General features: G+C 46.6%; 2 protein-coding genes across 5 annotated transcripts in view; one reads left to right on the top strand and one right to left on the bottom strand.

Moving 5' to 3' along the window:
- Positions 1-7,755: 7,755 nt before the first annotated feature.
- On the top strand, positions 7,756-12,862 carry LOC133884538 (uncharacterized). Its single transcript, XM_062323993.1, has 17 exons — positions 7,756-8,228; positions 8,461-8,602; positions 9,058-9,108; positions 9,186-9,361; positions 9,468-9,545; positions 9,641-9,752; positions 9,916-10,000; positions 10,073-10,124; positions 10,198-10,259; positions 10,350-10,465; positions 10,584-10,705; positions 10,907-10,975; positions 11,054-11,111; positions 11,419-11,492; positions 11,601-11,649; positions 11,786-11,865; positions 12,444-12,862. Exons 2-17 carry the CDS (start codon positions 8,479-8,481, stop codon positions 12,504-12,506), a joined length of 1,371 nt encoding a protein of 456 aa, XP_062179977.1. The 5' UTR covers positions 7,756-8,228; positions 8,461-8,478; the 3' UTR covers positions 12,507-12,862.
- A 182-nt stretch (positions 12,863-13,044) lies between these two features.
- LOC133884537 (serine/threonine-protein kinase TOR-like) overlaps positions 13,045-14,162 on the bottom strand; it is a 40,599-nt gene continuing 39,481 nt past the window's right edge. For all 4 annotated transcript variants that reach the window (XM_062323990.1, XM_062323988.1, XM_062323991.1 and 1 more), the window contains 3 exons: positions 13,685-13,858; positions 13,328-13,593; positions 13,045-13,211 (listed from right to left, as the gene is read on the bottom strand). In XM_062323990.1, coding sequence (XP_062179974.1) covers positions 13,193-13,211; positions 13,328-13,593; positions 13,685-13,858 — 459 coding nt within the window. In that variant the 3' untranslated portion in view covers positions 13,045-13,192. The remainder of the gene's footprint in view (positions 13,212-13,327; positions 13,594-13,684; positions 13,859-14,162) is intronic.

Below are 14,162 nucleotides of genomic sequence, written 5' to 3' on the forward strand. Positions count from 1 at the left end.
CCCAGCCTTGGGGTATTGACTTTGGATGACTTCGCGCTGCGCCCGGAGGCATCAAGGGCCTTTATGGTGGCCTCCTCTCTTCTCCAGAGTGGAGAGGTAGGGCAATCCTTGGCCCAGTGCCCCTTGGAGGAAGTGCAGGCACATCTAGTAGCGGCGACCCTATAGGTTTAGTGGTTTAGTCGCGATTTACCAGGTCCGATGCCTGATTCTGAGTAGCTTATTTGGTCCTTCTTCTATCGTGCCTTGTAGCAAGTAATTTTGACGAGGGCACTGGGAGATGGGGGGTGCCAGGCCCTTGCCACGGCCCGTGGCGAGGTCGACGGCCTTCGTTAAGCCTTGGAGGAGGCTCGGAGGTGGGCGGAGCCTTCAGAGGGTCATCTTTGAGAGGAGGCTTTGAAGCGGGAGTGCGCGGAGGTGGAGGCACGGAAGGCTGCTAAAGACCTTCGAGAGGCCATGGAGTTTGTGAATGCGGCCAACGCGGCCCGAGTGTCAGCTAAAGGTGATGTTGAGACCCTTCGGGCCGCGGTGGGCGAGGTGCGGCAAGAGCTGGAGGAGGCTCAGGCATCAGAGGGAGCACTGCACTCGAAGTGCTAGCGGTTAGCTGCACTTGCATCGGAGGTTTCTCGGATCACCTCCGATGCCCTGAGCTGTCTTGGGTCCAGGTGTCCGCCACTCCCTTCTGACTCGGAGGCATCGGTGATGCTGTTATTCTAGCTTCGGTCTGCCGCGAAGGTAATGATTAGGGCGGCAAAGGCATACGTGAGGTCTATCGCACACGTGGTTGCGGCGCTCCAGCTGACCCTGCTACACCAAGCGGGGGTTGGTCCTCTCGAAGTACTGGAACAACCAATGTCGGACTTCGTGATTGAGGGTTTTTTGCCCGAGGCACCTCCGGTGGAGATCCGCGCAGCTCTGGAGAACTTTTGGTATAACTTGTGGGTAAGGCACGGTCAAGGTGTGATGTTGCTCTACATGGTAGGTCAAGTGATTCCAGGTGCCCCGAGAGGTCTTCGTCCAGGTTCTTCGTCGGGGGTCCGGCCCCTCATCCGGAGCCGGCAGGAGCACCGCGGCCCTCTAGGGGCCCTTCGCTTCGCACCGTCACCCCTAGGAGCAGTCTTCGTGCATGGATGCCCCGGAGGTGTAGCTCTGTTGTAGGCCGTCCGTTTTTTGGTTTCCTTATTTTCGAAGGGGGTCAAGGTCTTTAGTATGTTGACCACCCCCTTCTGCTTTATGTATTTGAGTTTTTTCTTATATAAACGGAGTCATGTCTGTCTTCTTGTGGTTCGCCTGTGTTGTTCAGGTGTGTTTGTGCCTTCGAGGCTAACTGGAGTCCGATCTGTGTGTATAGGTGCAGCGGCCCGAAGCCGGAGGGGGCCTCACTAGGATCCGGGATGGTGCCTCCACAGAGGGATCAAGAGTGTCCGGAGCATCCGGGGCCACTCCTCTGTCCAATGGTGGAGTTGCTTTATTATGCCTCATGATTCCGAGGGGCACGTGGATCCGATGGTGGCTGCTAACGTCTTGGTTAAGGTCGAGCCAGAGGACCCCCTTTATCTAGCCTGGATGTATGTTTTGTTGTAAAGGACAACCGGTGTGCGGCTCGAACAGCCCGGGAGGTTGCCAGTTCACGCTTCTTCCAACGCCTTGTCCTCCCTCAGGATCCTGATGGAAAGGTGTCTTCGGAACTTCTTGAGTCTATCCTGGCCGAGGTGAAGGTGGAGGAGATGCAGGCTGCGGAGTCCCCACAGGAAGAGTAGGAGGAGGATGAGTTGGATTTCTTGGCCTTCGACTCGTATCCATTCCCAGCGGGCCCTTCGTCTTCCCAAGGCAGAGAGGGATCTGCTTTAGGCAGTGGTTCCACCCTCCGTGGAGGGGATTCACGTCGCCCCCCTATGCGCAGTTACCGTGCTCCATCCTCCAGGTCGTGTGGTGTTTCTAGGAGGTGTGGCGGCCGAGCGCCCTCATCCTTCCGTAGTGTTCCTGGGAGGCGTAATAGGTTAGCGAGTTTGATGGGCATAGATTCAATGTACAGTAGTTAGCTGAGTGTAGACTCTTTGTATGCTATGTATGAATGAACTTGCGTTGTGTTAGTTTTGTTTTTATAATTTATCGCATCAATGCTTTGATATCGTATTGACGTTTCGCCTGTGCCCCCTATCCCAGCCCCTTCGTACTTTACGATTGTTAGCGGTCGTGGGGTGCGATATCCGAGTGGTACAGCGTAGCGTTAGGTGTGAGCAGGGAAGATATCGTAGGGGTGAGATGATTTTGGCATGGAGACTTTTTGTCTTCAAAGGTGCCGGAGGATCAGTACTTTGTATGAATCCGTTTTGGCACGGAGACTAGGCCTTCAAGATGGCAAGGAGGTTATCCCTTCGTCACGTAGTTCAGCCAGGCCTTAAAGATGACAGAGGGTCTTATGCCTGTCCGGCATGGAGGCAATGCCTTCAAGATGCCGGAGCGGTCTTTGCCTCTCCGCCACATAGGTTAGCTAGATCTTAAAGATGGCGAAGGGATAAATGCTTGTCTAGCATGAAGGCTTAAACCTTCAAGATGCTGGAGCAGTCTTTGCCTCTCCGCCACATAGGTGAGCCAGGCCTTAAAGATAGCAGAGGGATATACTTCTTCGGCATGGAGGCACTGCCTTCAAGATGCCAGAGGGATTTACTTCTCTAGCATGGAGGCACTGCCTTCAAGATGCCGAAGGGTCTTACCCCTTCAGCATGGAGGCAGCGCCTTCAAGATGCCGGAGGGTCTTACCCCCTCAGCACAGAGGCAGTGCCTTCAAGATGTCGGAGGGTCTTACCCCCTCAGCATGGAGGCAGTGCATTCAAGATGCCGGAGGGTGTAGCAGACTTTGTGTGGGTTTGTTTTTGTGGGGTAGGTGTTTTCTTGTAGGTGATACCTCTAGGTAAGGTGGTTATTTGTAGGTGGGTAATCTATGATTTTATTTGTTTTTTTTTGGACTTTTGGAGAGGGCAGAGCCTAGGGGCCCTTACACGTAGTATTTGCAGAGGGTCTCCACGTTCCAACTATGTGGTAGGGGGGTTCCTTCTGTGTCGGCCAGGTGGTAGGATCCGGGTCTATTAGACTTGAGGACCAGGTATTGGCCTTCCCATTTGTTGTGCAGTTTCCCCGGAGCCAAGGCACGTTGAAGTACCAAGTCACCCGGTTAGAAGCTTCAGGGTGCCACCTTAGGATCATACCAGGCTTTGGTTTTCGCAATGTAGTGATCGAGGTTTCGGATGGCACAGAGCCGCGTCCCCTCAGTGAGATCGAGGGAGAGTTCTCTTTCTCCGGTACTTTGCGGGAGTTGTATCCGTAGCGAGGCTCCCTTGACCTCGGTGGGGGTCATGGCTTCGTTGCCATATAGGAGGGGAAGGGGTGAACCCTGTGCCTCGTGTGAAAGCGGTGCGGAGGGACCAAAGAACCTTGGGGAGTTCCTCGACCCACAGGCCCCGAGGCAGGTTGACGAGTCGACGGTTTAAGCCGGAGAGAATGTTGTCGTTGGCCCGCTCGATGACCCCGTTGGACTGAGGGTGTCGCACTATGGCAAAGCATAATTCGATGCCAAGGTCGTCGCAGAATTATCTGAAAGGCCCGGAGTCGAATTGTGTGTTGTTGTCAACCGTGAGCTATCGTGGGACACCGAAGTGGTAGATTATATTTTTCCAGAAGAACTTTTGGACATTCTTCGATGTGATCGTCGTGAGGGGTTCGGCCTCGGTCCATTTGGAGAAGTACTCCAATGCTACCACCACGTACTTGAGGTTGCCTTTGACATGAGGGAATGGGCCGATTAGGTCCATGCCCCAGCAAGCCAGGGACCAGACAGGAGCGCTTGGCTGGTGGGGAGCCAAGGGCCGGTGGCTTCGTCGTCCCATCCATTGGCATCCTCGACAGGTGCGAATGAGGTCTTCCGCATCGGACATGATTGTGGTCCAGTAGAGCCCCTGGCGGAGTGTCTTGTCGGCTAAGACCCGAGGCGCCAAATGGTTGATGCAAAGGCCCTCATATATCTCCCGGATGAGTTTGGCCCCTTCTTGTCTGGCGATGCACTAAAGGAGGGGGGGCGCAGACACCTGTTTTGTAAAGGGCACCTTCTATGAGACAATAACCCCTGATGTGATGCTGAATGCAGCGAAGCACAACCGAGTCGTCTAGCTCTTCTGTTCCACTGAGGAAGGATAAGAGGGGAGTTCTCTAGTCGGTGGTTTTGAAGGGGAGGATGGTGGCGGCCATCTCGTCAAGAGTTGTAGCAGTCGATGGTGTAGAGTTTCGAGGAAGGTGCCCAATGGTGGGTCTTTGCCCATGGCAATAGCTTTTGCCAGGGCGTCTACCTGGCCATTGTCCATTCGTGGTATGTTTCGTATTGATATGCCGCAGAAGTGTGCTTCGGCTTTGCGAATGGCTTCAAGGTATCTTGCCATGTCCGGATGTCGAACTTGGAAGCTTTTGTCGACGTGATCAGTGACGGTCTGAGAGTCGGTCAGGATGATGACTCTGGCTGCCCCCAATGCTCGGGCCTTCCGAAGGCCTAAGAGGACAGCTTCGTACTCGGCTATGTTGTTAGTTGTCTTGAAGTCCAGGCAAGCAACGAACTAGACCTGCTAGCCTGTGGGGGAGATGAGGACCGCGCCGGCTCCGGTGCCCATTAAGCCATATGTTCCGTTGGTGAAGATAGTCCAAATGTCTTGGGGAGGGGTAGTGGTGGCTCCGGCAGGCACCGGAGTCTATTCGGCAATGAAGTCTGCCAAGATTTGTGATTTGATAGCAGTGCTGAAAATGCATCTAGCCCTTATGTGTGGTTTTAGTAATTAATGATAATACCTATAGACTAACAATGGTGTTAAATTTGTTAGTAGGTTGTTCCATAGGTAATGCATTGAGAGATATGCATAAGCTTTAGGTGAATGGGGAGATTAAAAATGCATCAATATGAATAAGCTCTAAGTGATGCTCGGGTAAGTGATGATAATACTTATGGACTAACAATTATGTTAAGAATTGTTATTAGGTTATTTTATAGGAGATGCATAAGTGATGAATCATGAATTTTCTGAGAAATGCCATGAGAACAAAAGAAATGCATTGTTGTCATTGAGCTCTTAGTGATGCTCATAAGGAGAAGGAAAAGCTCAATAAGATTGGAAATAAATTTGAAGATTAAGTTACTTGTGGAGATCAAGTAACTAAAGGTATGACATTGTCAACAGAGTTTTATGGACTAACCCGTGTGCTATGTGCCTGAGAATGAGTGGGGTTAGGCTCTATATGAAGATTGACAATATGCATGAAGGCTAATAGGTTACATGTGGAGATCAAGTAACTCTTAAGGTACAAAAGTTGTCAATTAGGTCTTATTGACTAACCCATGTATTTTGTGCTTGAGAGTGAGATGGGGTTAGGATCCATAAGAAGGTATATGTTGAATTGAAACCATATATGCCAAGAGTGAAGAACAAGAGTGGACTCCATATTGGATAAAGTGAATTCCTTGAATGTGTCTAATACAAAGTGGTTTTCTATAGTAATACGGTGAAGGGCAAGCAAGACTCGACTGCGATGGACCATCCATTGTGAAGGGCAAGCAAATGGCTTGGTGTCGAAGGACCAAGGCGGTGGTGAAGAGCAAGTGAAGGTTTTGCACCAAATGGACCGTGTGAGGCCATGGGACGCTATGAATGATTCGCATCAATCATTTGAATAATCAAGAAGAGATAGAGTAAAGATTATATGAAAGTTGGCAACCATTAAGATTTGAAAGAAAGAAGCAGTACTTGAAGGTATTCAAAGGCTCAAATTGGTTCAAACGAGTTTTACATTTGAATTTGAGTATAGGTATGCCGCACTATTAAGAGGTATGCAATGTAGAGCTAATTGTCGTGTCTCAGTGCTCAAGAGTTTCTAACTAAACCCAAGTGAGAGTTCTTTTTAGAAATCCCGATGCAGAAAGTGTGGAAGTGTCTGAATTTAGTTTCAAAGTGTTCCTAATTTTATCCAATATTTTTGGGGTCATGAATTCAGTTGGGATGTGTAGCCCTTTGAATAAGCTTTCCATAGAGTCAAAAATTGTCGAAATCGGACTTCAAGATCAAAAGTTATCAACATTTTTAGAGTGCCAGCTATGCTGAAACCGGATTCTCCGGGTTATCCGGAGTCTCCGAGTAAGGTTCCGAGGGGAGGTCTCGGTTTGGGGCTGTTTAGTTCACCGGAGTCTCCGGGTGGACCCCGATACTCCGGGTTCTGGAGTCTTTGGGTTGAGTTCTGGCCAGGGGTTCTCGGTTTAGCATTCCTATGCCAAACCGGAGTCTCCGGGTCAAATCGAAGACTCCAGGTCAGTAAAAAAAGTGCAGTAACAGCTAGTTTTTGGGGTTGGGTATTTATACCCCTCACCCCCCATCCTTTGGAGCGGCTGAAAGGGCACGAAAGAGAACATTTTTAGAGCCAAAAGAACTCCTTCCCACACCATTTTATTGAGAGATTTGAGAAAAAAGTGAGTTGGTTTGAGAGATTGAAAGACTGAGTGCAAGTGAGCTAAAATCTATTCTTAAGCACTTGACTTCATCGGCAATAAGTTCTTGAAGCATTTGTTACTCTTGGAGGTGAAGCCTCCTAGCCGGCTAGGAGTTGCTCGGCGAGCTTGTGGTGAGTCGTGGGAAAGTTTTTAAAGGTCGATCTCGCCTCCGCAAGGGAAGAGATAAAGCTAGTGGATCGAGAAAAGCGGTTAAAATAGACCCGGCTCGTTGGAGCTTCCTCAACGGAGACGTAGGATTTATGGTGGTGAATTCGAACATCAGGAAACAAATCTTTTTGTCTCCACTTCGGTTTGTTTACATTTGAGTTCTTGCTTAATATTTGTGCATATTGCTCAATCTACTCGTTTGTGTGTTTTTGATTGTAGATTCTCCATGGATCTACTTGGAATCATAACTTAGAAGACTCGGTTGAGTTGGTCTGGGTGTATGGGGATACGCTTTATGTCTCCTTCTGGTTGCGGCCTCGGAGGGCCGTGGTGCCCGGGATATCCCGGCGGAGGGTCCTTGAAGCCCTCCTGGGTTACTGCGTGGATGTGACTATTGGAGAGTGGAGCGGGGTGCCCGTACTCGATGCGTCTAGCCAGGTCTTGGTCACCGTGGACAGCTATCAGTCCCTGGGGTCCGGGCATTTTTAAGCAGAGGTAATTGTGATAGGGCGCGACTCCAAATTTGTTAAGGGTTCCTCGTCCCAGGATGACGTTGTAGGCGTAGGGTACGTCCATAACATCGAAGGTGACTACTTTTGTCCGTACTGCGGGGCCTTCATCGAAGATGATTGGGAGTTCTATCTGGCCTAATGTGTCGAGGGGGCCTATTGAACCCATGGAGAGGTCTGTGGCCTGACGAAAGCTGGCTTCGTAGGATTCGAAGTTGATCGAAGGCCTATATAAATAGGAGGTTCGTTGAGGTTTCGGGAGGTATGACTTTAAGAGGTAGTTACTCCGAAGCCTGAAAGTTATAAAGTGATCTTCGAGAGGTACGAATCTATAGATGTGGACTAGCGAAATCATGGGCCGTCGAGATCCTTAACAACCATCCCAACAGATACTTAATAAGTAAAAATAAATTATCCCCGTAAAGGGGGAAAATGGCAATTTGAACCCAGTTTCCGGCCCCAAAGACCAGAACCGATTTTTCTCGAGGAAAAAAGAGCAGAGCGGGTTTTGACTTTTTGGCGGGAGCGGGTTTTTGCTTTTTGGCGGGAGCGGGCTCCATTTTCCCGCCACGGCGCCACCCCTCCCTGTTCCCCTTCTTCGCCGTCCGCCCTAACACACACACACACAAAAAAAAAAAATCACCCCTTCCCTTTCCCGCCCCCTGCCCACACGCAGCACGAAAATCCGCTCCCGCCGGCGCCGCTCCTCAGTCCATTGCCGCCGGCCTCCTTCGGTTTAGTGGAGTGGAGCGGAGATCCACCCGGACGTGGACCGATTCTCCTCCCGGTGATGTGTCAGAGTCTCCCTCGATAAACACCGACGCACCGCACCGCACCTCGGCTCCCACTGACTCGATTCGGCCGCTCCGTAACCGCCGCGAATCTCCTCCTTCCACCGAAGAAGAAGAGCGGCAGCCGCCAGACTCTGGTGGTTCCACCGAAGAACGGCAGGCAGCCAGTCACACTTCCCCGCCAACGCGTCCATTGGATTGGATTAGTGATCCATCCCAATTTCGGGTTGTTTTCTTTCGTTGGTAAGGAACCCTAACTTGATTGGATGCAATTTGTTCTGGGAGATAGATCTCTTACCTGCTTTGTGAGCTATCCAATCCAAACTTTCCAAAAAGGAAGAAGGATTGCGTGTTCAACTGAACACTCATGCCCAACGTTAAGTCCGCCCCTGGAGTAATACTAGCTTGCTTTGATCTGGATGGATTCCCTCTCTCTCTCCATTCAATGGAATGAATTCCATTTTGTTTGGCACAGGCAGTTTTTGATTCGAGGATGGCTAGGGAGGATGAGCCGGTTGAGTCTATGGAGATCGATGGCCAGCATCAGCAGCAGCCGCTAGAAGCTCCCGCTGTCGTGCCGGACGGGTTCAATGCCGACTACCTCCGGGTCTACTACGGTGAAGTGTTCCTTTCCATTTTAATGCGCGGGATGCACAAAACAAGTTGAAACAGGAGGCATACATCCAATTGGTCCTTCGTGATCTCTATACCTTATTTTCAATGGATTGCGCACAAAGTCGTGATCTCTCGTCACAGATTTCGGTCTCTGTAGTTTTATTTTATCTGTTGTTACTTGTTTATAACCCAGATGCCAAAAATGTTGTAGCGTTTGCCAATTTATGCCAACTTAGAAAGATTTTTTTTCCTCTTGATTTCTTGCAAACTTAAGTATATCACATTTTGTTACTTTTTTTTAAAACCCAGCACATTTTGCTGTTGATCTGGTGTAGCTAGACACACCCTTTACCAAACTGAAGGTTTTTGTTAAAAACTTGCTCCAGTGTATTATGAGACAGGTTTAAGATTTGATCTGTGCTACTGCGTATGCTAACGATTAATGTTACAACTGCAGGAAAGCTCTTCCCATATGGCGATTTCTTCAAGTGGCTTTCCTATGCAAATGGTTCGTGATCACACGCTGTTTCTTTGGTTTAGGAGCTAGTCTTGCTGTCTTAGTTAGCCAAATTTTGTTTTCTGCAGATGGCAAGCACCCTGGATGTGATCAGTCATACATTGGGCGACGGGAGTTTTCGTTTACACTGGAGGATGATATCTACCTGCGCTTCCAATCCTTTGACAATGTGGCTGAAATGGAGAGTTCTATCAAGGAGAAGTGCCCTTTCAAGATTGATATTGGACCTGTCTACAGCGTAGATGTATGATGCAGCATCATTAAACATGCCGCTTATTTTCCTGCTTGATTTTAATAATATGTATCACACTCTGTTTGCTATCGTCTGATGAAAAGTTGTTATTGTGTAGCCTGCAAAGCGTCATGCCTATGCTCAATCTGGCAATAGTGTTTTCGTACCAGTAGAGAGGGAACTGATTTTTGATATTGTAAGAAATCTGCACTTTTTCCCCATTTCATGTCTGCACGTGTGCTGTTTTCTTGTGCAAATGCTGCAAGCTGTGAACATTTTCAATATTCCCAGGATATATCTGATTATGATGATGTTCGCTACTGCTGCTCTGGAGCTGATGTCTGCTTGGACTGCTGGCCCTTAATGACCATTGCTATCAAAATTCTGGATACTTCGCTTAGAGGCATGTCATTATGTTATGCAATAATCATACATGAAATTCCCACTTTTCCAGATTAATTCACTTGAACTGCAGATTTGCAGTTGGTTATTTTCTTGGTAACTGGAAATTTCTACTGTAGTATGCATTTGCTTTACTAATTATAATTGAAATTGTGTGTTTGTAGATGATTTTGGCTTCAATCACATACTTTGGGTATACAGTGGCCGTCGTGGTGTCCATTGCTGGGTCTGTGATAGCAGAGCAAGAAAGTATGTTTGAAAGAACTTCTCTTTGTTTGCTATAATTGGTGATCTTGAAATGCATCTGTAATCTCCTGTCAGGCTCAGCAATGAACAAAGGGCTGCAATTGCTGACTACTTTCGAGTCTATAAGGTGGTACTTCTTCCTTCATGACTCTAGATGCCATTTGCCTCCTGAAATTTATAAATTTATGAATCTGTCTCAGGGTGGTGAAAATACATTGAAGAAAGTTTCCTTGACTGGAGCTGTCCTGCATCCTTTCCTTGCGTATGTCTTAATCGTCTTGCCTATTTGTGTATTATGTCAACATAAAATGAAATAGCTTAGTAAGTTATAATTTAACTTTTTCTCCTACAGGCGGTCATACACCGATGTCCTCAAAAGCTTCTTTGAAGATAAGTTGCTACTTAGCCAACAACTCTTTGCATCAGAGGAGAGATGCCAGAAGATACTTGATCTCATCCCTGATGAAAGTAAGAAAAAAGGACCGTGAGAAGTGATTGATACTTTCTGAAATAACTGTAATTCACCATCTTCTGTTTATTAAGTATGGGATGTGTGACATCATTCTGAAGTGGATTTCATTTCTAGATGTTGCTGGTGAGATCCATGACAAGTGGCAAGGGAATAGACGATCTTCTATTTCAAAGGAAGATGTGAATGCAACCAGATGGGAGCAATTAAAGACAAATTTACAGTCAGGAAAGCAAAAGGTTCATGTTTAATCTCCTGCAATCCTATTTACCATTTTTAGGGTGCATGTTAATTCCCTGGCAGTCCTAGTCACTTTTGTTCAGACAGTTGTCACATCATTGATCAATATTTATTCCTTTTGATTTCATTCTTTTTTACAGTTGCATCTGATAATTCATGTTTTTATGTTGAATAATACAGTTGATACTTTAATATTTCAGGCTCAGGGGGTTCGTAGATGTGTAGAAGAGATTGTTTTCTCATACACATATCCTAGACTTGACATGGAGGTAAAAGAAAGATCATCAGTTATATGTGTTTGCAGTAGTAAAACTATCCCTCCTAATCAACTTGATATTGCACGCCAGGTATCAAAGCACATGAATCATTTACTAAAAGCTCCCTTTTGCATACACCCAAAGACAGGTAAAAGTTACACTGTACACAACTCCTGTTTTAGTTTGTAATGTAACAATGAGGTGGCACGCTTTGATGCTCCAGAGAACAGCAGGGAGCTGGTTATACGCATGTACATTTGAAACCTCTAGACTCCAGTGCAAATATTCCCTGAATGATACACATTTTTCACGTGTATGCATTCACTTAAATACTTGACCTTTTCTTTTAGTTTGTTCGGATGAGTCACAACTGAATTGTTGTAACAACTTCCAGAATAGAATTTTCATCGCACAATGCACACTAGTGTTGACAATTGTTTCATACTTTTTTCTAGGTCGTGTTTGTGTTCCAATTGATCCCAATAACTGCGATGATTTTGATCCTACAGCTGTTCCGACTCTATCACAGGTATGGCCATAGCCAAACATAAATTCAGACTATGTTCTAACATTTCATATTCTTGTTACAAGCATCATGGTGCAATGCTGATTTGCTAAAACTACTATACTTCTCCAGCTTTTAGGAGAGCTCAATGCTGCTGGTTTTCAGACAGATGCTGAAAATAGTAAGTGACTAAAAACACGCACCTTTCATGATTTGTGTTAAAAGTGTATTTTATTGTAATTGCAAAGAATCGCATTTTAGTACCATGCAGCCTTGCCTAATGTTCCCTCCTTGTACAACCCTTTTATGAGTTACAGATTGGGAAAGAACGTCCCTTGAGAAACCCATCAAGTTTTTCAGAACTAACTTTCTGCAGCCATTGCTGAAAGCGTGCAAGGTATGAGCGGTCTTTCCTGCTATATTTTTATGGTCATGCCTCAATCCATATGCATCTATGTGAAATCCTTTAAAATATCTTCAGCAGTAGAAACTTAGGCAAACACGAGTATGTCTCTTCCATACTGGAATGGCTGGAATAATCCATCATGTGATATGTTTTGTCACTTCAACAGTTAATCTGCTATCTTGCTTTCAGTCAAGCTCATTCCCACCTTAGATCCCGTTTAGTGGAGCTTCAACTTTCAGCTTCACATCAGATTTTGATATTGTAGGCTATAATAAAGTGGTTTAAGTTACTATTTGTAGTCTAAAATAAAAACAAGATAGTTCACCCAAATACTTTCGGTGCACCCACAACTTCAGCTCTACAACTTCATAGAGCTAGTAATATCCTGCTTCAAGAATTCTTAGAGCTGAAATTTTGCTAAAAAGAGCCTTAATATCATGTGCTCCTGCGCTCCAAGCAGTTTGCTCCTCGTGCACATTCGTTCACTAAAAATTAACTCTTTGCTCTCTCGTGGTTCTGACAATTTTGAAAGCGCAAGTCTTATCATTTTTTGCCATGTAATTTGGCAGGAGGAACTGGAAAGTGCATATAATGCAAAGCTCCAGCAGTCCAAGAATTCTCTCAATTGGTGAAATCTACATACGCAGCCGTCGCGCGCCTCCGTGGATGAGGGGGAATCATCTCGTGATGCTGCCGATCGGCGTAACGTTCCAAGCTGTAGCTACGACTACGAGTGTGACCAAAGTGGTCCTGTACCGGTGTAGGGCTTGCTGTATGCGTAGGGTTCAGCAATGCTGGCGTGGAAAATTGAATTGTAGCACGTACCGGTGGGTGCGTGCCAAGCTATATCCTGTAACTTAAGCTGGATGTACGTGGAGCAATCGGCACAAAAAGAAAGTCCATATGTATGTTTTGTGTATTTGGATACGTATGACCGCCTCCGCCTGTTTTATGGACTTTCGGCTGACGTTACAAGCACTAATGGATGGAACTGGACACGAGATATGCTCAGTAAATTTACGCAAGTTTGGTGCTCGCCAGGTATTTAAGCCGCCGTTTGCAATCAACTTTTGCTCAATTTTGAGTAATAGCTCCCAACTCTTAAGCCAACCAAAACAGTAGACAACGATAATAATTTCAGGCACACAGGCAGGGAGTAGACAACACATGTTGAGAAAAGAAGGGCCAATGGCATCTTTCATCGATTAATAATGTGGTTCCGCTACTTACAGTGCTGCACAGGTTAGATACAAACAACACACTACAATACCTGTACACGGTATTCACAATATTTACATGCGTTTTCTTGCTGGGAAGCTCACCAAAACGGGCACCACCTGTGGAACAGAGTAGAAACAAGCAACCGACAGTGAGTACATCGCAAAACTAATGGTCCCCTCAAAATATAAAAAATGACAGTTGCCACAAAAGGGGTAAAATTATGGATGCATACCCGACGTAATTTTGGCACAAGTGTTCGTGTGAACTCGCTTGGAGTATAAGCTTCTGAACCTGAACCTTCACGGATAAACCAGGTTCCACATCCCGGGTATCTCCTGAAGCCAAGTGTTCGCTGCCATGTTGGATCGAGCTGCCTGCTCCTGACAACGCTGACCCAGAAGAGAAGTCACGCCCTGTTAGCTTGTGACTCATCCGTGCCATTACAGCTACAGCACGCTCGTTCAAAACCTCGTTAGCATCACCGAGTTGATTGACCGCCTGCATGGGCAACATAGATGGTTACTCCTCCGGGTATGTGGGTAATATTTGCATGTAATCAAACCATCAAGGATGGAAAAGTATAGGCAACCTGTAGCAGCTCCTTCTCACGGACTCCCCGATGAGGTTGCATGAGCTCTCGATTAGTTGCAGCTTCTTCGCTACTGACAACTGTGTGAGCATTAGCATTTCCATAGTTTGAAACTTGAGGAACTTCATTGAAATTGAACAAACGCCAATTGATTAGGGGGTCATGTACAAATGCCTGGGGAAAAAAGGCAGAAAATTAGGGATTGCCGAATAAACATACATTGTCAAGCATGTAGGGTACAAGAGGCAACACACAAAGGGGCATTAATTGAAGGAAAAATGTAGGGGGTGTCCCTATGCAATAATTGAACCTTGCAAGTACCCCCCCCCCCCCCTCCAAAATAATACCCATAACAAAAACCTACCAATCTTCAACATCAAACTTTTGTCGAAACATTGGGAAATCAACTAAAAAAAAGGGTATATCACATATCAGAGATGAAACATTTATGACTACTAATCTCTGCTAAACAGGAATA

Source organism: Phragmites australis, chromosome 11, assembly GCF_958298935.1.
Source record: "Phragmites australis chromosome 11, lpPhrAust1.1, whole genome shotgun sequence".
NCBI lineage: Eukaryota > Viridiplantae > Streptophyta > Magnoliopsida > Poales > Poaceae > Phragmites > Phragmites australis.

Coding starts and splice junctions, on each gene's coding strand:
- LOC133884538 (XM_062323993.1), top strand. CDS start 8,479: ATGGCTAGGGAGGATGAGCCGGTTGAGTCTATGGAGATCGATGGCCAG. Junction 8,603..9,057: donor CTACCTCCGGGTCTACTACG/GTGAAGTGTTCC, acceptor TTACAACTGCAG/GAAAGCTCTTCCCATATGGC. Junction 9,546..9,640: donor GGGAACTGATTTTTGATATT/GTAAGAAATCTG, acceptor CAATATTCCCAG/GATATATCTGATTATGATGA.